The 24,700-nt window shown below is 44.3% G+C and overlaps 1 protein-coding gene and 1 long non-coding RNA gene across 5 annotated transcripts in view; both read right to left on the bottom strand.

The window, feature by feature from the left end:
* DCAF17 (DDB1 and CUL4 associated factor 17) overlaps nt 1-24,700 on the bottom strand; it is a 155,914-nt gene that overhangs the window by 60,534 nt on the left and 70,680 nt on the right. For all 4 annotated transcript variants that reach the window (XM_029605757.1, XM_029605759.1, XM_029605760.1 and 1 more), the window contains exon 6: nt 22,967-23,045. In XM_029605757.1, the coding sequence (XP_029461617.1) occupies nt 22,967-23,045 (79 nt within the window). The remainder of the gene's footprint in view (nt 1-22,966; nt 23,046-24,700) is intronic.
* On the bottom strand, nt 13,150-13,995 carry LOC115093665. Its single transcript, XR_003857375.1, has 4 exons — nt 13,898-13,995; nt 13,744-13,816; nt 13,593-13,660; nt 13,150-13,499 (listed from the first exon to the last, which is right to left on the bottom strand). It is a non-coding gene; the product is annotated as an uncharacterized LOC115093665 (long non-coding RNA).

Raw genomic sequence — 24,700 nt, 5'->3', positions numbered from 1 at the left:
GTTGATTCCCTCTGCCTCATGTTCTCTTCGGTGGCTAAAACACTGAGACAATTTTTTGTTTTGTCTGGAAGCCATTAAGTCCATGTGGGGAAATCCCCATTTGTTGTGAATGAGATGCATTGCTGCCTCTGACACTTCCCATGCCCCAGGGTCTAGCCTTTTCTGCCTGAGAAAATCTATCTGAACATTGTCCACCCTGACTATATGAGACGCTGCCAGTTACTCCAAGTGTACCGTCCAAAGAATCAACTCCTGAACCTCCTGAGCCACCGCTTGATTTTTGGTTCCTCTCTGCCAGTTGATGTAAGCCATCATCGTTGCATTGTCTGACAGAACCCAAACTAGACTGTCACACAATAGTAGAAGAAAGGCAAGGAAAGTGAAATGCACCGCTCTCGTCTCTAACCGATTGATAGACCATGATGCTTCTTGTTTAGACCACTGGCCCTGCGCCAACTGATTCTGACACACTGCCCCCCCCCCCCCCCCCCAACCAGAAAGGCTGGCAATGGTGGTGACTATCATACAATTCAGAACCTCCAATTCCACACCATGCTCCAGACTGGTGCGAATAAGGACCATGAAAGATGGTCTCTGCATTCCCCCTCGAGCAGTAGGAGAAGATGGAACTCCTTTGATAATGGATTCCACCAGGAGAGAAGTGTTCTCTGAAGAGGCCTCATATATGCAAATACCCAAGGCACCAGCTCCAATGTTGATACCATAGAGCGCAGAACTTGCAAATAGTCCCAGACTCTGGGCATCGACCACCCTAACAGGCAACAAATCTGATCCTGTAACTTCAGTATCCTCTCCCTCCATGAGAAACATTCTTCCTAGAGATCTTAATCGCCGCAGTACATGGTAAACTGACTGCCGACAGAGGTCTTCCGACTTCATCCAATTGAGCCAGTCGTCCAGATACAGATGCACTAACCCGCCTTCTCATCTGAGGGATGCTGCCACCACCATCACTTTGGTGATCGTATGCAGAGCCATTACCAATTCAAAAGGAAGGGCCCAAAACTGAAAATGTACCTCTAGGATCATGAACCATAGAAACCGCTGGTACTCTGGTCTGATGGCGACGTGTAGATATGCCTCTATCAATCCCAGAGACGCCAAGAACTCTCCCTTGTGTACTGCCACTATGACAGACCTCAGTGTCTCCATGCGGAAACAAGGAAACTTGAAGTCTGTATTTACCTTCTTTAAATCCAAAATTGGCTGAAACGTTCCCTACTTTTTGGGCACCACGAAATAAATGGAATACCTTCCTGTTCTTTGCTCCTAATGATGAACTGTCACTATAGCTCCCAGATTCTGAAAGCGGTCCACCGTTCCCTGAACAGCTACTTGCTTCGCATGGAGAGCACAAGGGAAAACTAATGTAAACCTCTCGTATTGGCTGAGCAAATTCTAACATGTAGCCATCTCTTATCACACTTAGGGCCCACAGGTCCATTGTAATTTTGGCCCACTCTTCGTAAAAAAGCACTAAACGCCCTCTGACAGCTGAAACCGAAAGGTGGACCATTCTTGCCTCACTGCGAGGACTTTGTATTCTCAGTTCCTTGAACAGGCTTGTCTCAGGATGGCTTGCATCCACTCCGAAAGGACTGTCTCCAGGACTGTATGCCTGCTTCTGAGACCCTGAAGAACCTTTATTTTGGCAAAATCTCTTATTGTCCCAAAACCGTGCACGAGTAGGAAAACATTTTGGGCCCCTTGGTATGTTCTCTGGAAGCTTCTGCTCTTTGGAATCTCCAAGATGTTTCATTATCTTCTCAAAATCCTCACCATTCAAGAACCTGCCCTTACATGGAAAAGCACCTAGCTGAGACTTGGACCAAACATCAGCTGTCTATTTTTATAACTACAGTAACCACCTGGCCAACACGGCTGACATCATATAAGGCATCTATCCCATATGCTACTGCTGCCTCCAAACGCTCAGCCTGTTTCACTGCAGCTGATGTAGCTTGCGCCGCTTACAACTGCTAGATCCAGTGAAGGCATGCTCTTTACTTAAAACTGCTGCAAACCATAGCCCTTATGCCAAAGCCGAGACCTCAAAAATCTTCTTGAGATGGACCTCCAATATTTGATCCTGCACATCTCTCAATGCAGCAGACCCGGCACCGGAATGGTGATCTTCTTGGTTACTGCCAACACCAAAGCACTGACTTTCGGAAGCACCAAAAGATCCAATGTCTTGTTCAGTAATGGCTATATAGTCACACCTGGGAACTCTCCGGATTTAGCCTGAAGACTCCGGAAATTTAGACAAATTTCCAGGTCTCTGGGCAGACGATAAAATCTCTGGGCCGCCACTATTTCCGCACCTCTCGCGACACAAGTGCTGGAGCCACTGTATTTTCTTGCATGCACACGCTGAAAAGCTGGAAGGCACTCGACGGCTTCAATCAAGGGGGGGGGGGGGGGGTGGGAGAGAGAGAGAGAACGAGAGAGAGAGAACGAGAGAGAGAGAACTATAAGAAGCAAACACGATGACTATATATACACCATAAGAACATAAGAAATTGCCATGCTGGGTCAGACCAAGGGTCCATCAAGCCCAGCATCCTGTTTCCAACGGAGGCCAAACCAGGCCACAAGAACCTGGCAATTACCCAAACACTAAGAAGACCCCATGCCACTGATGCAATTAATAGCTGTGGCTATTCCCTAAGTAAATTTGATTAATAGCCGTTAATGGACTTCTCCTCCAAGAACTTATCCAAACCTTTTTTGAATCCAGCTACACTAACTGCACTAACCACATCCTCTGGCAACAAATTCCAGAGCTTTATTGTGCGTTGAGTGAAACAGAATTTTCTCTGATTAAGAGCACACTTTCAACTCAGGGTGGGTGGGTGGGTTGGGCAGGGTTTCATTGGTCTGCCTGATGAATTGATGATTAATATTAAATATTGATACTGATTATATTGATTGAATAATAGTGAATTGAATAATAGTGATGAATTGGTGATTAAAACGATGATTATGAATATATGAATGATAATTAATGATGATGATAAATGGCCTGGGGTGGGGACTGTATCAATGTCTTTTCTATGAGTGTGTGCACAGGTTGGGATGGCAAGTGTGGGGAGAAGCTGGATCAAAGCTCTTTGTCAATGTGGCACAAGTGAATGGGGAGCATTGCTAGGGGAGATATAGGAAAAGGACTGGAGAGCAGAGGATCAGGCAGGGGTTAGGGAGGGAGAGCACTAGGGATCCACGAGTCATGGATAGTGGGAGGCATACCTGGGAACTCTCCGGATTTGGCCCGGAGACTCCTGAATTCTAAAAGAATTACCAGGTCTCCGGGCCAATACCGGAAATCTCCGGGTACTGCAGCAAAACCAATCTGCTTGGACCCGGAAAGAAGAAAGAAATGTCATTGGTCTTGCGCAGCTGAAAAAGGAGGAACTAGACAGTGATTTCTACCATCTCCTGCCTTTTTAACTCTTAACTTTGCTTCCTCGTGACACCACCTGCTCTTGCACAGCCTGTCTCCTGTATCCAGCCACTTGCCCGCCCCATCCTGTTTGCCTTGACCAATCGACATTGTGACTTCCTGCCTGTGCATCAAACGAGGAGTAAGAAACAGGCAGCGTCCACTTCCGCAGCACAGGAGAAGGAAGAGGCTATTGCTGCTCCAGGAGCCCAAGTTAGAGTCTGCTGTTGCTAGTGTGTTTTGAAAGGGGAGAGAGAGAATGAATGAGCATGTCTGTGAGTGAGTGTGTATTTGTGTAGGAAGAAGAGATCTGAGAGTGAATGTAGGTGAGTAGGAGAGCGCTGAGCGCAAGTGAGCATGGGTGTGAAAGTGAGTGGGCATGTCTGTATGGAAGAGGGAGAGACATGAGAGTTGGTGGGAGAATGGCAGAAGTAAAGATGTAAATGGACATGAGAGAATGCGAGAGAATGAGCAGTGAAAGTAAGTGTAAACATGTAAGAGTGTTTATGAGAGCAAATTTGTGATCATCCGGTCCCACTGTGCAGTTGCCCCCCCCCCCCCACCCCCATCCGTTCATCCATGGTAATCTCAGTGTGACTGGAAGTCAAAAGTTCCCAGGTTTGTATATAGTTCACTATAGTTTTTACCCACTTTTAAGCTGGACTCAGGACTGTCCTACTCCCCCAACCACCAATTTTTTTTTTTTTTACTAACTTATGAAAGGGAAAAGCCTTTGCTGGTCCCCTCAAGCCACCCAAAACTGGATCCATCCCCTCTAAGTTGGACTCCTCTTGCAAAACTTTAATCCTGAGCTCTTTAATGACATGCAGGATCAAGGGCCCGAGCTCCTCCTTGTGAAACAGGTGCTCCACTTTAAGGTCATCCCCCTCAGCTACCGAAACCTTTTCTGTTTCCTCGTCTGGGGTTGCCCCCTGAGAATCCACTGTCATCTCATTGGCATCTTCTGAGCTCTCAGCACCCCCTCGGGACCATTTGGATGAGGTGAAAGACCCCAAATCCTTCGAACGGCTCATGAATAGCTCTTCCTTTGTGAGCCTGGATCTCTTCACCTTCCGAGAACCTTTAGTGGAATGAGACTGGGGCAGAGGGTTAACATCCTCTGCAGCTCTCTTGTGCATCAGAAGCACAAACTCTTCAGAAAATTCCTGGGAATCAGCAGAATCCTGGTCCAGAGGATCCACATATGTGCCAGAGCTTTTCTGACCCTTCCTGGGGTTGGGTACTGCAGACGACAGCTGAGGTGGAGATCTCCCTGCTTCCCCTGTTGGCATGTGAAGGGAATTCAAAATGGCCACCATTCATGCACTGTCAGGGAAAGCCTCAGTAGTAGAACCCAACAGCTGCAGGGCTTGTTTAGGCTTTACCCCAGTGCTAGGCTGACCTGATGTATTTTCACCCCCCCTGAGATGCAGCAAGTGCATAATCTGGCCTGATAGACGTGAACCTGAATTCCCACAGGACTGGCAGGTCGAGCCATGTGCCATGTTAACCACGCGGCACCAAGAGCCACGCACCACTGAAGTTACCTCTGAGTCTATAGAGAAACAGGGAATCAGAAGGGGAGTAGCTCTGCCCTCCGCAGCCATCCCCACAAGTGGCTCAATCAGCAAACATACAAGCAAGGCAGGCAAACATTTTTTAATACACTTTAATGATACCACAAGTCCTGGAAACAGAAAAGAAAGCAAATACTTCCCTAATCAACCAGGATGTTCGGATGCAGATCTGCCAGCGCCACTCCAATGCTGCTTCGTGAAGGGTGAGGATCTGGACCACCAGATGTGCACCCCAATGGGAATCCAGGAGAGCTTCCACCAAGGGTCACCAACCCCCAGCTCGTCTGCCTCAAACCAGGGGGGATGGCCCCAACAGGACCTAACGACCCCCTGGAGGAACTGGAAACCTGTTTTTCTTGTTCCTTTCTATTTCTCTTCTCTTTTTTATCTCAGACTGCAGGTTTTACACCACTGCCATCTGCTGGAGAAAGAAAAATACTGAGGGACTGCAGGTAGCACACCAGGTTATAGGGTAGTGTCAGTGAAACTTTTCTCTGTCGCCATCTGCCAGCAGGCAAGCAAAATCCAGTAGTCTGGACTGATATGGGGTATGAACAGGAACTTGTGCCATCGACATTGCCACTACTCCTCCAACTTTATATTAAAGTGATCCGAATCAGTCAATGTATAATTACACTTGGATGCAAGATAAATGAGCACTGCTGTTTAAAACAAACTCTATAAATTTGTTTTTGTTTTTTTTTATCCAGACAGTTCCTCCTGCTTCTTTGGGCTTCTAGTTCAATGGAACCAGTCTCTCTTGGGCTAGTGGGCAAAGAGTTTGTTCACAACTATCTATTGCTTTTGCCTATTTTCTAATCTCCCCTACTTCATCTATCCCAGTCGCTGCAGGGACAATTCCTGATTAGGAGTAAAGGGCTGGTTCTCCCTCTGGAACCCAGTATACATGCACCCTAAGTCCAGCCAGTAGGTGTTACCAAGAAGCAATTGTCAAGACTCCCTTTCCCCAAGGGCTGTGAATGCCACTGAAGAGGCTAGGGGAATTGGGAATCAAACTCAGGTCTTTCATAAGGCAACACACAGTACTGCCACTAAATCACCAAGCTGGCCCAATTTTATGTAGTTTTATAAAAGACAGTTATTGAAGATGGCAGTATTTAGAGTCATTTTGGACACTAATTTCAAAGGTTTGAGCAAATCTTCCAAAATGTACAACCTTGGAGCCCAACTTTTAAATCTATCCATGGTACAGCATTTGCGCACACAAGTGGATATGTGGAGATTAATGTAAGTATTTAAGAAATCATGCAGCACAAACTGCAGTTTATAAAATACTGTATATTTCTGCTCCAAAAGTACACTTGTATATTTCCAGTGCAAGAAAATACATGTTTTCTCTAGCCATTTTATAAACATACTCTATATATGTATATTTTGCATGCAAAATAATTGCGACAGTGTGTGAATAAACACTCAGAATTAAAAGCAGAGGCAGATATTTTATATCGTGTGTGTGTATACTGTTTTGAAAATACTTGATTTTGAAATCACTTCTCCAGTTCACTTAGATAATCTAGCACTTCACCTTGAATGCCCAGTTTACCCACTCCTCCCACCCAAAAAGTATAGGCAACAGACTAGTCTGATTTCACTTGAGTGAGTCAATTAGCAGCTGTAAAAGTGTACGAATAAAATTCAGTCATGTAAATGTGTATCTCTTACAAAAGGGCAACTACCGTACTTTCTTCTGAACCGCGCCCTGGAAACCCTTAGACCACCCTTTTTTCCCTCTGGTAAAATGTATGCACAAAACCAAAAATACGCATATAATCTCGATGTTTATAAAATAGCATATATATATATATACACACACACACACACACACACACATGCTATTTATGCATGTAAATGCTATTATATGCACGGAACCATTTGAAAAGTCAATCCTTAGTGCATATAAAGCTAAACTGTTCACCTGTAAACAGGAGTTCTCTGCAGACAGCAGGATAAATCAGCCATACAAGTAAAGGATGTTATACAGTTCAGCTGAGACAGAAAAGCTCTCTCAGAGCTCAGAAAAACTGGGTTGATTTTTCTGAGCATGTATGGATCATCCTGCGCCGTTATCCACCATACAAGTCTCATTTTTTGTAGCAAACTAATTAACTCTTTAGCGGACATGGGAGGGATTGTGCGGTTGATTTATCTTGCTGCCTATGGAAACATCTGTTACAGGTGAGCAACACAGCTTTCGCCATGGACAAGCAAGATAATGTCATCCACACAATGGGGACTCCCAAGCTCAGAGTTGCATTTGATTATTTTGTTGGTTCAGAATTTTAATATATTACCGTAACTTGTATTATTACATGAGGCTGCATGATAAGAGTTGAAGGAATTAATTAAAGCTTTGAAGAACTGCTTGACCAAAACTTCTGACCTGGCACGAAGCATTTTCTAGGCAGTAAAAGTATGTATGGAAGATAAAGAAGCAGCTTTGCGGATATTGTCTATGGAAGCAGACCAAAGATATGCCAAAGAAACTGTCTTAGCCCTAACTCAATGGCCTTTTGCTTTGAAGATGTAGTCCTGAGCGATTGTAGTGATGCAATTAGATATGAGTGGAAAGAATCCTCTTTCGACCCAAGACTCCTTATGTAACTGGGTTGAAAGAAATGAGGAGTTGTGAGGACTTTCTGTAGGATATTCTTTCTAAATAGAATAGTAAAGCTCTTCTGCAGTCCAGTGTATGAAGAGTCTGCTTGACCTTTTGGGCATGTGTACTGGGAAAAATGCTGCCAATACAATGGACTGATTTAAATGAAAAATGAGACAATTTTTGGTATAAATTTAGAATGAGTTTTCAAAACTGCTCTGTTGTGAAAACCTTGAGTACAAAGGAAAGTATGAGACTTGGACTTGCAATTCACTTACTCTTCAAGCAGAAGTAACCACCATCCAAAATAAATCTTTCCAAAAAGAAACATTTTAGATCAGTAGTTGTCAGCTATTCAAATTAAGTTTTCATGAGCTGAGCAAGAATTACATTTAGATCCCAAGGATCCTTTATTAGAGGTTTTAGAAATGTGAGGCCTTTCATGAATCTGGAAACTGTAGGTTGATGGGAAATGGAAGCACCATCCCAGCCACTGTGGTATGCAGCTATAGTGCTGAGATGAACTCAGACAGCATTAATTTCAAAATCAGCATTAGAAAGGCTTAGCAGACAGTGAAGTAACAAACACAGGATCCTGAAAAGGGTCCTGAGTAAAACAGTAAGTCTTTACTATTTAAAGTTGTACCATCTTCTTAGCATACTTCCTTGAAGCTAGAACTTTTCACCTCTGAGGGCAATTGCGTAGATGACACTAACTGACTTTCAACATATAAGCAGTCAGAGCTAAAGACTGAAGGTTAGGATGCAGGAGATGTCCATTGTTCTGCATGATCAGAGACATGAATATCCTTAATCTTACTGAGTTAAGAGGTCTACTTACTGAATTCCCCAATGTTGGGAAAAATTCCTGCATTATTTGATCGTTCAGTAGCCACTTCTGCAGTTGAAACTGGTGACTTAATCCGTCTGCTATCTAATTCTAGTCTCCAGGAAAGTGGATAGCTAGGAGAAACAGCCCCTAGGAAATTGGCCATTTCCAGTTTTTTGCTGTTTCTAGACAAAGTGCATAAGAACTTGTTCCTCCTTTTTTGTTGATATAAAACACTGCAAACTGTCTGTCTGTCTGTATTAACACCAGCTTGTTTTTCAACCATAGACTAATTTTTTCAGACCATTGAAGACTGCTCTCAATTCTAGATGGTTTATGAAGACGCAAGCTCTTGTGGCCAGGTTCTCTGAGAACAAATGTTTTCCTAGATGAGCCCCCCCTCCCCAAGACCTAGAATGGAAGCATCTTTCAGACTTTTAAAAATTGTGTCTGGTGAAACAATTGACCTTTTAACAGATGTGAATGGTCCAAACACATCAGAGTTTGGACAAGAATGTTGGATATTTTCACCTTGTGTGTCAATAGTTGTTGCTGGTAAGTAGTAATTTCTCCTTCCTCTGCACTCAGGCAGGCTAATCCACACAGTGGGAAGTACCAAAGCTATTCCCGAAAAGGGTGGGAGACTGCTTGTGGTCCTATTAGTACCACATGTGCAAAAGCCGCATCCTCCTGAGCCCAAACATCTAAGCAGTAACGCTCAGAGAAAGTGTGTAAGGAGGACCATGTTGCTGCTCAGCAAATCTTGACAGGAGACAACTGAAGCTTCGCCCACAAAACCACCTGAGCCCTAGTGGAGTTAACCCTGAATAGGTCCTGCTAAAAAGTGCTAGACCAGATTAACTTTGCAAAGAGGAACCGGTAGCTGCAAGGGAGGACGTAGATGCTTAACTCCCATAAAGAAAATCTGGACATATCTTAATGGGAAAACAAGGTTCCAACATTGACTTGCCTACTAGAGCACATGAGAGCTGCTATCTGCATCTTCAAAGTGTTAAGGACCAATCCTTTCTGTAAAAATTCCAATATCTGTGGAATTCCAACTTTGAGGGGGTAAGAATCTCACCCCTCATACTAGCTCTTGAACACTCTCCAAACTCTAACCAGAGCTAGAGATGGAGAAAATTTCCCAGCCTGGAGCAAAAAATCCATGCTTCAGCAACCAAGCCCTCTCAAGGGCCAAGCCATAAAACAAAACCGATCCACATCATCATGTAGTATGGGCCCCTGATGCAATAGATCCATCCTAAGTAGTAATCTGAGACAAATGCCACCAATAGCCTCTGAAGACCAGCATACCACGGCCTCGAAGACTAATCCAGAACCATCAGAAGTATAGTGTCAGTCTGACTTGCACTCTACCGAATGACCCTGCCTATCACTGGTTATGGTGGGAAGGTATACCACACTCCGGCCTGCGGCCAAACGTGAACGAAAGCATCAATGCCTGGTGCTCTCGGATCCCTTCTGGGACCAAAGAACCTCCACGTTGCCAAAGGTCACCAGTAAAGCCAGGTATGGGTGACCCCAGTGCATCATTATAAGTCAAAAGGCTTTGTCTGCCAACTCCCACTCTCCTGGGTCTAAGACCTGCCTGCTGAGGAAGTCAGTCCTCATATTGTCCATCCCAGCAATGTGGTAGGCGATATATGTCTTACAGATGTAGCTCCACCCACACCTTGAGTGCATCTACCTCTACTGATGCATGTTGGCTTCTGGTTCTGCCTTTATGAGTGATGTAGGCCACCGTTGGGGCATTGTCCGACATCATCCTGACCACTCGAGCTTCCAGCTGCTCAGTAAACTGCAAGCATTGATTGATGGTCTGCTGCTGCTCCTCCTCGGCATCACAGTAATCTTGCACCACCAACTCGGACAGTGAATACTAACCAGTCTGGTGTCTCCAAGGAAACCCCCTTCCTGAGACAATCCACTTGTAACCACTATTGCAACTGTAGGCTCACCTCCAAACACAAATGGAGTCTCTATGTACTCCTGTGACCGTGGATTTCACTGGGAGAGCAACAGGTGCTGAAGGGGCTGCATGTGCACCCTTGCCCAGGGAACAACATTCAATATGGCTGCCATCAATCCCAGGACATGCAGATAAGACCACATCAGCAGGTGAAAAACCTCTCTCAGGGCCTGAACTTGAGCGATTAACTCCTGAAAGTGACTCTCTGGCAGAAACACTCTGCCCTGCGCTGTATCAAATCACACACCAAGATACTTTGTCTGAGATGGCTGTAAACTGCTCTGGGCCAAAATCACCTTGCGAGATGCCAAGTGACTCTCCTGCACGAATCAACCAGTCACCTAGATATGGATGGAGCAAAATGCCCTCCGAGCGCAGAAATGCTGTACCACCACCATGACCTTGGAGAAGGTCCTGAGCGCAGTGCACAGCCCAAAGGGCAGGACATTGATAATGACATCCCAGAACGGCAAAGCACAGGAAAATGTTGAAACTCCTGGTGAATGGAAATATGCAGCTAGATCTCTGTCAGGTCAAGAGACGTGAGAAATTCCCCTGTTTGGGGCAAAGGCAGGGAGAGTATCCCTGCGGGGGAGGAACTAGCTAACTGGATAGGTCCTCCTCAGGCAGGAGGGACACCTTGGAAGGTCCATTGGCAAGGAAGGGGCAGGTCCCACCTTGAGGAGCCCAGCAAAGGACCAGAAGCACCTGACCTGAGGAGGGAGGAGCTACAAATAGAGCTGGAAGGTGAAGAGGAGGAGATGGCATTCTTACCAGCAGGAGAGAGCCAGGAGGAAGGCACAATCCTCCCTCTGGAAGGGGGATTATGGACGAAGCTAATGAGATACAGTGAGCCAAAGGAGTATAAAGAGGAAGAGAAAAGAACCTGCATTCAGGTACAGCACAATTTGGAACAGGGAAAGTTAACTGTGGGAGGTTGTGGAGGAGCTGAACCTAATCAAAGAATTAGTTCCTGCATAGTCAAGCTCTGCCACAGGTGGGAGGTGATTAAATCCACTCAGTTTGAGAGCCTGGTACAAAAAAACAAAACAAAACTTTCTTTCCTTGTAGAGGACAACTGTGATTAACTATAAGGGGTTGTTTTTTTTGTTGTTTTAGGGGTTTTTTTGTGGGGATTTTTGGTCAACCTTTGCACTGAGTAGAGTTACCATTCAAAGGGGACTCCTTTCTGCATACCCTGTAAAGAGAGCCCAGGTTGGGCGGGGTTTGCAAGCCCTTACAATCCGGCAACCAAGTGGATACAGCAGGACAGTGCACCAGCCAGTCAGAAAAGCACTCCTATGGAGGTAGGGCTGCTAGAAGATAAGCCCTGAAAGAAAGTTTACCCCCTATTTGCAGGAAGGGAGGAACCCTGCCAATTGATCCAAGGAAAAAGATTGGGAACTTTGTGTCTTATCCAAGCTGCTTGTGGATAAAGGTTTATCTTACTGACTATGCTTGATGGGAGCCGCAACCTAGTCAAGGGGGCAAAGACATTGGGGAAAGAAGGCAGGGTTACTTTTCCTTTGTCTCCTCAATGTGATTTTAGGCTCCCAGGAGGCCTGCAAAGTTTTATATACATTTCCCTTCAAATTTTGCCAAAGTGAGCCCTGGAGTCCTGCAGAATAGAACAAGAGGTGGAAGACCCATCTGTGTTCTGATGGACCAGGAGTGTCGGACAGCGGTGGACCTTCACAGCTCCTGAATAAGAACAAAACTGACAGGAATCCCTAGAGCAGCCCTTTGCCCCAAAAAAGACGTGATGCCACCTTCCTGTCCTCTGGAAATCAAGACTGGACTTGGAAATAGTGTCTGCCAACCAACTCTGCAGCAAAACCAGTGCCTAGCCACCATCACGGAAGCCTAGCGGCCTTGCACACCAAGTCACAGTCCGCATCAGCTAAGAATGCGACTCATGGTTCCATCCCTGATCCACTATTGGACCCCACTCCTTGTGTCTCTTGTGGACCTCTGCAAGAGACGCAAACCAGCCCACACCACCAGGCAACAGCAAGAAGCAATTTGCAAATTCATTGCCTTTTAGAGTTACCTTTCTTTTCACTGGAATGGTGGTCTGCTTGGTAACAGCTCATAACAAGGCATCTACTCTTGGGAATCGTAACTGATCCCTTGTCTTCGGATCCAAGGGGTATAAACCAGCTAAAGAGCGCACCCCTTTAAAACTTGCTAACGGGGCACTCTGCTCAAGGTCAATCAACTCTTGACTTGGATCCAGGAGGATCCAATATGGGATCTTTCTTTTGCTAGCCCGCAGCACCACTCCCATCCACACCGAGCATCTTCAGGGTCTGAGTCAACAGAATCATTAACTCATCTTTGTGAAAAAGACCGCAGTAGAGTCCAATGTGGTTCTAACTCAGATGGAATTTTCCCCTCTCTTAGAAGGGAGAAAACTAAGTTGCTATCAGAGCCATTAGACTTATCATGATCCACATCCCCCTGATATGGTAATCACAAATTAAGAGAGTATTGACTCCCACATCACAACATACATAGGGAACCCTATGAATTCTTTTTTTTATATAACATTAACAATCACAATTTACTGTAATCTTATAACAATTTTGTTGTCAATATTACTAGTTATACAATACATACAGATCATTTTTTATCATTTTATTAATTACATCCATTGATGTTTATAATAGCCATACAATAATACAAAGACATGTGCAACCTAATGTACATAAATATCCAAACTTATTTACCAGCAATATTCACATCTAAAACCATATATCCCACTACATTCACTCATCCACACACACTCCCCACCCATTAAAACCCATCTTTTTCATTTTATTAGTTCACCACACGTTATTAACTTAAAGTGCTTAACATAAACTGTTAATAAACCCTAAAAGAACTCTTTCCACGGGAGCAATTCACAACGTCCCAACAGGGATCCCCATTTCGCTGCAGCTTCCTCGGGGGACAAATCACTCCCACTTCATCCGGAGACGACGAGGCCCTCCGGCCTTCCACCCTCCAGAGTATTGCACCTTCACACAAATTAATAACAGGTGTTACCTTTCATTACAACACAATCCCATATACCACCCACCTTCTCAACCCCTACCGCTACTATATTTCACCTAAAACGCACTTCCTCCACAAGTTCAATCACCGGCACCGTTGCACACCCTTTGGGCAAAATCACCACCTATAATATAAGAAAAACAGCATAAAACCAACCCTTAACTCAAATATCCGCTCACGCGTTGCTAAAGAATTTTTTACACCCACCTCAAATACGTCTTCAGCATTTACTAGCTTACTCTGGTTACTCCACTTGTCAAACAATCCACTTTATGTGTGCCTATAACAAAGCACACAATAAAACTAATCTTTTCAAAATACCAATGCTCAAGCTGACCAATCTACTTCCCTCCATCCTTACCTCACATTCAATTTAGCAGGCACCGAGAGAATTTTTTAATAATGAATGCACAGCAGACCCGTAACACCATCACCCGTCTTAACAACCAACAGCTCTTTCTCAAGGTGCAGTGAACCTCATGGACTGAAACGCCATCTATAAACCCCTCTCACTCAACCACACCCGAAAACAATTCAACCAACCCTACACACAATATCACCAATCATATCAAGCGATACTCAAAAAACCATGTGGTTTCACAACAACCAATGAAATCACACATGCAACGCAACCAATCACCGTAAGCCTTGTAGATAACGTCCTGCAACACAGAATGTAAACAATAGCATTCTCATCAAAAAATAAGCCTTTATATTCAAAGCCATATGCATACATTGTGACCACAAGCTAAACGATCTACCATACATCAACATACATACAAGAAATATTCACATCGAAACACAATCTATCCACACAATGTATATATTCTAATTCTCCCACAATATATACTCAACTACACACATACTAACAACACCATACACATCATACACTACCACTCACTCATATAATATTCACGCACACCACACAATACTCACCTGGATACATACATACTGTAAATGCATACTGCCAAACATACAGAAGTCATTTATAGAAAGCCTCCCAATCAATTGCTATATTCAGACCATGCGGTTGCACAGTGCGCCACCAGAATATAAACTTCTGTTCTAATTTCCATAAAATACTGGTAATATCGCCCTGAACATTAGACTTAATCTGCGTAATCACAAAAAAGGCTAATTGATCAACATGATGTTTCATAAGGGTCCAATGGGTCACGAATGGTGCCCCCTCCTTTTTAAGCCTCAAGTTGCTTTTGTGCTCAATAATACGCAATCTAATTTGACGTTTCGTTTGACCAATATATAGCAATTGGCACGGGCATAATATCCCATATATAACCCTCTTAGCAACACAAGTATACTCCCTGTCAAATATATATGGATCCCGATGCTTATCATATTGGTAACTCTCTAATCGTAACCTATTTGGGCATACTGAACATCCTGAGCAAACTTCATCTGTATCGGTTATCATCAGTTGTCTATCCGCCTTATTGGTGACACAGGCCCTTAAGTTCTGACCCTTTAAAAAAGCGAACACCGGGCGTTCCTGACAACCCGGGATAGAATTCAACAGATTCCAATGACTATTAATGATCTTCCGTATACAGTCACTTCTAGTGGAATAAGGTAACACACAAACAATCCTCTCCACAGACTCTCTCTCAGCCTTCAATAATAAATTATCTCTATGTGCATATAGACCGCGCTTAAATGCGCGTCTAACTACCTTTTTAGGGTACCCACGTGCAACAAATTTCTTTGACAACACTTCAGCCTTGATTTTATATTCACTCACAGATGAACAAATCCTCCTATATCTGAGAAACTGGCCAATGAGCACACTTTCCCTAAGTCTCCTTGGATGGAAACTCCCAAAATGTAAAATGGAATTCCTATCCGTTTCTTTTACAAACACAGAAGTTTCAATCTTACAATTAGTACAATGTACTTTCACACAGAATGTGTGTGGATGAATGACTGATATGGGGTTTGTTTTTAGATGTTAATATATTGCTGCTAATATGTGTGATGTATATTAGGTTGCACATGACTTTGCATCATTGTTATTATAAGTATTAATGGATGTAATTAATAAAATGATAAAAAAATGATCTGTATGTATTGTATTAACAGTTGTTGTAATTAAGGAACAGTAATGGTAACAAACTGTTATAGTAGTACACTAATATGTGAATTTTGAGAAGGAATTCATAGGGTTCCCTATATATGTGTGTTCTAACTTAACTTTGTCTCAGAATGCCCCTATATAATCTGGCTTTATTTTAGCTGGGTTGTTGACCTTTTTGGGAGTGGATGGTTTTTCAATCGTAGCTGCTGAGAGGGTGAGGAGGGCAGTGATCCTTAATGATATCTGTGATTATTTCTTTTACGTTTTCTCCAAAGAGATTGTAACCCGTGCATGAAGCATCTGCAAGCTTGTCATGGACTTACATAAGAACATACGACTTGCCATACTGGGTCAGACCAAAGATCCATCAAGTTCAGTATCCTGTTTCCAACAGTGGCCAAGTCAGGTCACAAGTACCTGGCAGAATCCCAAAAGGTAAATAAATTCCATGCTCCTTATCCCAGAGGTAAATAGTAGGGATGTGAATCGTTTTTTGACGATTTAAAATATCGTCCGATATATTTTAAATCGTCAAAAATTGTTAGAGCCGCGATACAATAACAATTCCCCCGATTTATCGTCAAAAAAATCGTAAATCGGGGGAAGGGGGAGGGGAAGGGGGAGGGCGGGAAAACCGGCACACTAAAACAACCCTAAAACCCACCCCGACCCTTTAAAATAAATCCCCCACTCTCCCGAACCCCCCCAAAATGCCTTAAATTACCGGTGCGTTGTAGAAATGGCGCCGGCGCCATTTTGTTTTTTGTCCCCCGACGTCAGGAGTGTAGGAGATCGCTCCTGGACCCCCGCTGGACCCCCAGGGACTTTTGGCCAGCTTGGGGGGGCTTCCTGACCCCCACAAGACTTGCCAAAAGTCCAGCGGGGGTCCGGGAACGACTTCCTGCACGCGAATCGTTTTTCCGTACGGAAAAACGATTCGCGGTAGGAGATCGCTCCCGGACCTCCGCTGGACCCCCAGGGACTTTTGGCCAGCTTGGGGGGGCCTCCTGACCCCCACAAGACTTGCCAAAATGGCGCCGGCCGTACGGCAACACGATTCGACTGCAGGAGGTCGTTCCGGACCCCCGCTGGACTTTTGGCAAGTCTTGTGGGGGTCAGGAGGCCCCCCCCAAGCTGGCCAAAAGTCCCTGGGGGTCCAGCGGGGGTCCGGGAGCGATCTCCTACGCTCCTGACGTCAGGGGACAAAAAACAAAATGGCGCCGGCGCTACCTTTGACCTGTCATATGACAAGGCAAAGGTAGCGCCGACGCCATTTCTACAACGCACCGGAGGTCCGAGAGTAAAAGATCACACCGGGACCCTTCCTCTGGACCCCAGGTAATTTAAGGCATTTTGGGGGGGTTCGGGAGGGTGGGGGATTTATTTTAAAGGGTCGGGGTGGGTTTTAGGGTTTAGTGTGCCGGTTTTCCCGCCCTCCCCCTTCCCCTCCCCCCCACTGGACCCCAGGTAATTTAAGGCATTTTGGGGGGGTTCGGGAGGGTGGGGGATTTATTTTAAAGGGTCGGGGTGGGTTTTAGGGATGTTTTAGTGTGCCGGTTTTCGATTTACACGATTTACACGATATTCACAAAACCCAAACTGCAACGATCCGATTCCCTCCCCCTCCCAGCCGAAATCAATCGTTAAGACGATCGATCACACGATTCACATCTCTAGTAAATAGTGAATTTCTCCAAGCCCACCTTAATAATGGTTTATGGATTTTTCCTTCAGAAACTTGTCAAAACATTTTTTTAAATGCAGCAACACTAATAGCATTCACCACATCCTCTGGCAACAAATCCCAGTGCTTAATAATACATCAATTAAAAAAATATATTCTCCTATTTATTTTAAATGTGCTACTTTGTAAGTGTAATTGCCTGTCCCCTAGTATCTGTACTGTTTGAAAAAGTAAAAAACTGATTTGTGTTTACCTTTTCCATTCTATTCATTATTTTATAGACCTTCATTATATCTCTCCTCAGTCGTCTCTTCTCCAAGAGCCCTACCCTCTTTAGCCTTTCCTCATAGGGGAATCATTCCATCCCTTTTATCATTTTGCTCGCCCTTCTCTGTACCTTTTCTAACTCTGATATATCTTTTTGCGATACGGTGGCCAGAACTGTACCCAATACTCGATGTGGACGCACCATGCAGCAATACAGAGAATTCTTTAGAGAGACCTGAAACATAGCCAAACTAGTCTTCTGGCTCTAATAGCTATTGATGAAGTTCTTGAAGAAAGATTGTAGGCATCATAGGCTAACCTGGTAGGGTGTTTACCACATTCTTCCTGAATTATTGATACAAAATTGTATATTTGGTGTATTGAAAGAGCTTCTGCTAAGGAATGCAGTTTCTGCAGGGAAGAATGCATAGACTGAATTATATGCAACTGGTAAGCAGCTATTCAGGAGTTTGGCATGGCTATTAGAAACATCTTTTTCGCTACACTATCCTGCATTCTAGCATCTTTACCAGGAGAGGTGTTGGAATGTGTCTTAGAATGTTTTATTTTTTTTTCAGTGCCGACCCCACTAATATTGATTATTGTCGAAGTTGGACTTTTAAGGTGTTCCATTGCTGGTTATACTCCGTATTGAGGTCTAACTCTCTTGATACAGAGAGGGTAGATAAAAAACTGTTTGCCAGAGGAAATGACGGAATCCTGAGAGATGGTGGCCTGATTGCAAGGCTCCTGCCCCAACTCAGCTATCTTTTGCCATCTAAGCATTTCCCCTCACCAAAATTCACTTTCTGAGCCCAGAAGAAAAAGATTTCTACTTAAAAATGTCTCAAATGAAAAGAAAACCAGACTTAAAGGAGAGTTCTTTCACCAATCGGGAGGTGATACAAGCGGTCGGCCTGAATGAGGCGGAAGAGATGGATGGCGATGTGCCGGACGCTGGCAGAGAAGTGAGTGCTGGTGACTGTGGAGAAGCAGTGGAGGGGCTGCCAACGTGAGCTGAATTCCGGCATTGGTTCGCAGAGTTGCACCAAGATATGGCGCTGATAAAGTTGGAGTTTGGGGCGATGGTGTCTGAGCTCCACGGAGATGTTACCAACCTCGGAAGACGCGTGGAAGAGGTACAGATGTGCTTTGAGGAACAGGCCACAGAAGTTATGGTATGATGCAAGGAAGCAGCAGGCTTTTCTAAATCTATATAGGAGATGGAAGAGCATATGGAAGACCTTGAAAACAGATCCTGGAGGTCAAATCTTCATTTCCGTGTGGTGCGGGAGCAGCCCACATTTACAGACTGTGCTCAAGTCGTCACGAGCATATACATGCAGTAACTGGAAGTGGATGAAGAGTCTGTGCCTATGCCATCCATTAAGCTAGATAGAGTACACAAGGCTCTTGGCAAACCAAGAGGAAATCTTCCTTGAGACATTGTGATATGCTTCCATGACTTTACACTTAACGAGAAAGTGGCTATGCTGGCTAGAAAAAAGGGCAAGATTTTGTGGAAGGATCAAAAGGTGGAGATCTTCCAGGATCTATCCCTAATAACCATAAACAAACGCAGGGAGTTCTGCAGCATGATTGCTATATTGAAGAGAGAAGAAATTAAATATCACTGGTTGTTCCCCTTTGGCCTTCAGTTTTCCATTCAAGGTACTTCAGCTAAAGTAAAGTTGGTGTCAATCAATGTTCAAGGTGTATTGTTCAACTGCTGATAGGATAGATAGAATGTCTCTAAAATATGAGCCATCAATTAGGGTCTTGGGACAAAAAACAAAGCATATTATAGCATGGGAGAGGGATTTCTCTGACAAGCTGGAAGATACTGACTGGGGTGTGTGCTACCAGTTAACTGGGAAAAGCTTGGTGGCTGCTTTGGTATTGGAAAATGGCTATAAGATATTATATAGGTGGTATCTCACTCCAGTCAGTTTAAAAATGTACCCTGGAATATCAGATATATTGGCATAATTGTGTGTGTGTGGGGGGGGGGGGGGGGGGGGGGAGAAGGGGGCAGAGCAGGTTTTTTTCCATTAAGGTGATAGGGTACTGGGATATGGTTATTGATCTCATTGAAGAGATTATAGGAAAAAATGAGTTCAGAGAAATCCTAAATTATTTCTAGTTGCCATCGAACTGGATGGTATAGATAAACGGTTCACACACCTGTTTTTTCATATTATTGTGGGAGTGTGCTGTGAACTTGCAGCCTGGTGGTATAAAGTAGATGTTCTGTAGAAAATGAATCTACAAGTTAGGCTGACACGTTTTTTCAATATGTATAAGTTAACTGCACACCTACATGATTGCATTCCAAAGTTGGAAACAACCTGGGATCCCTTTATTCGTTGGCAGGAATCTCTGGATACTAGTCCGAAGGTGCTGGACCCAGGATATCAGTGAGCCTGAGGGGAGGGGCGGGGGGAGGAATACATGTCACGGCTTGGGCATGGGGAAAGGGAAGTGCCAAGGAAATAGGTGAAGAGGAATAATGAAAAGTTGGATATCAGATACATAGTGCACACATTATTTATAGCCGACACTATCGTGAGTCTTGTCTCTTCACAGATTGCTTTTTCCATCATTTGTTTAAATGTTGGTGTAGAGCTATAATTGTTCTCTACAAACCTTACAAAACCATGTTCATATATTGAAATCTTGTCAAAGAGTAAATTAAAAAAATAAAAAGCTGTTTGCCACATTCTTGAAAGAGCCTGTGCATCAGAAATGTTACTACTTGTTTTGGAGTCTGAATATATTTGGGTTCTGCCTCCTCTTGCAGGCTGAAGAGGGATTTCTTTTGCCATTCTTTGTTAAAAGGCTGGGTAAGAGTGAATGTACTCTGGGGGTGTTTATGTGAACACCCCCAGAGTACATTCCATTTGAATGAAGCAGGATCTATATGGAAGGCATATAGATCCTGCTTCATTCAAATGGAATGAGGCGGCAGCATAAGATGACTTCGAAACTTCCTGAGAATCAGGTAATACAATAAGGGGCGGATTTTAAAAGGCGCGCGAATAGCTTACTTTTGTTTGCGCTCCAGGCGCAAACAAAAGTACGCTGGATTTTAGTAGATACGCGCGGAGCCGCGCGTATCTGCTAAAAACCTGGATCGGCGAGCGCAAGGCTATGGATTTTGTATAGCCGGCGCGCGCCGAGCCGCGCAGCCTACCCCCATTCCCTCCAAGGCCGCTCCGAAATCGGAGCGGCCTCGGAGGGAACTTTCCTTTGCCCTCCCCTCACCTTCCCCTCCCTTCCCCTACATAACCCACCCACCCACCCGGCCCTGTCTAAAACCCCCCCTTACCTTTCTCCGGGGATTTACGCCTCCCGGAGGGAGGCGTAAATCCCCGCGCGCGAGCGGGCCTCCTGCGCGCCAGGCCGCGACCTGGGGGCGGGTACGGAGGGCGCGGCCACGCCCCCGGACCGCCCCGGGCCGTAGCCATGCCCCCGTACCAGCCCCCAAAATGCTGCCGACACGCCCCCGAAACGCCGCAACGACCGGGCCCGCCCCCCTGACACGCCCCCGACACGCCCCCCTCGGAGAACCCCGGGACTTACGCGAGTCCCGGGGCTCTGCGCGCGCCGGGAGGCCTATGTAAAATAGGCTTCCCGGCGCGCAGGGCCCTGCTCGCGTAAATCCGCCCGGTTTTGGGCGGATTTACGTGAGCAGGGCTCTGAAAATCCGCCCCTAAGAGAGTCTTCTGGAGTTGTCCTATCCTTGGAAGAAAGAGAATTATGGGAATGAAACTGGACTTGGAATATCTCAGCTCTATGCTGATAAGCCGGAATAGTGCCTAAAATAGGAGACATTTCTTCCAATGGATGAGGAAGAAGAGGTAGTGAGTCTGGCATATTTGAAAAATACTTTTTCATAATTTTCAGCCATATTTGATCCTTTGTTGGTGGAGTTGTTGCTAGAGAAAAACCATCTGATTCCAGGACAAGAACTGGCATAGCTAATGGAATTTTGTTTTGTATTTGAAGCATGACCCAAACTTGCCTGTTCGGCTTTCCGGCACTGAAAAATTGGTTTCAGCATCGAGAAGGGTCTATTGCCTTTGCTAGTTGAAGATGCTGACAGAATATCTGTGCTGGAAAGAGTGAGCTGATGGTGTTATTCTCTGTGCTATAGAGGACTTTGTTTTTCTCTTCATCGATGGTGTTTGGTGGTATAGCTCCAGTGCTCCTTGGTACCAAAGAGTGCAACTTACTTTCCTTTTACTGGAGTAGGAGTGATGTCTGCAATAAGAGTTCACCAAAATTATGGTAATGAGCATGAGAGGATTCTGACTTTTTAAATTTTAGCAAAGGTCCCTCAGCTGGCGATGGTTTCCTTCTCTTTCTTACTGATATCTAAATCGACTCCAAGAAATCCAAAGTATGTAGCTCATGAATTTTCTGGCCCTGGGCGACATGCAAGTATAGACAGCACAATCTGGCTTGTCATGAGAAGGGTCTAGACATCTTATGCTCCTGTCATGGTAATATGTTAAAGCCATCATCTCCTTACACAGAGGACATTTTTTGAAGCCCAGCATTACAAAGAGAACAGAAGCCCAAATCAAATTCAATTTTGAATTAAAACTGTAAACACATCTATCCTCAATTTTTTTTTGAGACTAGCAAAAATAAAGGGAACTACGCAGAAAAGATTTGATGAGAGGATGGAAAAAAAATGGAGGAGACTCACACAGTGGGCAGCTTTTCCATCTCAGTACTGTTGGATGATATCACCCACTTGTGTGGTGGACTTTATCCTGCTTGTCCGCACAGAAAATATATTTTAGTATACACTTCACTAACCAACATTGATGAGTTGTCTGAGCTTGTACCTACAGATCAATTTATGGGTAAATCTACATCAAAATATGAACAATCCAGAATCTCTTGGAACCACCCAAGATACAGTATAAATGTGTCACTCTACATACACACATGCATACATAGATTATTTGACAAGTAAAGCTAAGGGCTAGCAGATCATGCAGTAACCAAGATTATTGCATTATTATAATGCTGCCCACCCTGACCTCCCCTGCTTAGTTTATGTAGCTTTATCCGGCAAAGTCTACACAAGTTTATTGGGCAAGCACACCCCCTATTGCCAAAAGTCAATTCCTTTACTGTTCCGCTCTCTGCCTTTTGTTCTGTCACATAGAAGCCAGATATTATGACATACAAATAATGGCATGGTAAAGACAATTTAGTCATATTGGAGTAGTTTGCATCAAGTGCTATATACAGTACATAAAGCAGTAATGCAACTTGAATAGAGGTTTGAATGTGCTCTTTCTAGAGCTCTGCATTCAGAAGAAACCTTTAGAAATATGAGCATCTCTTCTAAAATATTCTAATATAGTTACCCGCTGTTCCGCAGCTGTGAGTTTCTTTTGAGATGACTTTGCTACTATAGTCTCTTGAGGAACATCCCAAGTCAGATACCTACAATAATAACAACACTCTTTATTATGGGTATTTGAGTCCTCCCAGCCCACTAAGGCAGCAATACTCTACAATATGAATCATGGAAAAGCAAATCTTGATCTGCAATTCATTATTTTCTATTGAAGTTGAGATTTTTATATTCTTTGCAACTATTCTTTTTAATTCATTCATAAAAAATGAAGATATTTTGAATGAGAATCATTTAAAAACAAAGAAAATGTATGAACATTTCATGATGTCTAATTTCCTTCTTTATTACATAAATGTGCATACGATTATGGCTCTCAACAAATGCTTTCAAAGTGCTACAATATGCTGTGACCTCCCTGAGATTACAAGTGAATTGACCTGTTTCCCTAGAGAAAAAGGGAAATGACTAAGGGATTCTAATTACAGGGGCATGAAGGGCATATGAAGTGTGTCAGCCGGAAGAGGGGGCAAGGGGGAGTCATAGAGCTCTCTAACTGTAGCAGAAATCTGAATGAAATTGGATGAATGGTTCAAAAGTTATTTGGGAGGACATTTATCGGGGGGGGGGGGGGGGGGGGGGGGGGGGGGGGGGAGTGTGAAATGATAGAAATGATGATTTTATAAGCCCAAATTCCCTGTAGGAAATTAGGCTGACAACATATGTTAACTGTTTACATGCAGTTCAGAGATAGAAAAGCATTATAATTAAATATGTTTATAGAGACAAAAAGTGCTACATCCCTTCCCCACTGCAGGGAAGCTGCATTACTATACCGTATTAGCAGGAAGAGCCCTTATTACAGGGAAAATGTAACCTTCCATTATTACATAATTGAGATATATGGAGGCTTTTTGACCAGCTAGGTAAAGTCCAGTGAACTGGACATTATGCAATCAAGGTAAGAATTGGCAGGCCTGAAAAGGAAAATTAGGTCTTACCTTTGATAATTTTCGTTCCTGTAGTACCACAGATCAGTCCAGACTCCTGGTTTTCGCCCCCCCTCTAGCAGATGGAGACAGAAATTTACCAAAACAAACTCCGCCTCATATAAGCTGGTGCCACCTACAGTCTGGCAGTATTACGAATGTCAAAGCAAAATGGATCAATTAACTATATACAGTAACCTAACAACCGCAACATAACATAACCACTCCCCAAAGGGATGCAGAACCCATGCGAAGAAAGAACAAGACAGTGTCAAATCAAGCTGTCAAGAAGAAATCAGCAAAGACAGCAGACTCTCCATTCCCTTCCAAGGAGAAGACAGGGGTGGGACTCTGGACTGATCCGTGGTACTACAGGAATGAAAATTATCAAAGGTAAGACCTAATTTTCTTTTCCCTGTACGTACCCGGATCAGTCCAGACTCCTGGGATGTACCAGAGCTTACCTTAATTGGGATGGGATCCGGAGAGGCCCGCTCTAAGCACACCTTCTCCAAATCCACCAGCACTAATTGCCCGAACATCCAACCGGTAATGTCGAGCAAAGGTATGCAGCGACTTCCACGTAGCCGCCTGGCAAATCTCCTCTGGGGATACCTGGTGACTTTCCGCCCAGGAGGAAGCCTGAGAACGAGTGGAATGAGCCTGCAGACCTTCGGGTGAAGATCTACCGTCCAACACATAGGCAGAAGTGATGGATTCCTTAAGCCACTTAGCGATGGTAGTCTTGGAAGCCA

The sequence above is a fragment of the Rhinatrema bivittatum genome, chromosome 6 (genome assembly GCF_901001135.1).
Source record: "Rhinatrema bivittatum chromosome 6, aRhiBiv1.1, whole genome shotgun sequence".
Classification (NCBI taxonomy): domain Eukaryota; kingdom Metazoa; phylum Chordata; class Amphibia; order Gymnophiona; family Rhinatrematidae; genus Rhinatrema; species Rhinatrema bivittatum.
Note: the sequence above shows the minus strand (reverse complement) of the source record. Positions and strands in the feature narration are given on the sequence as shown.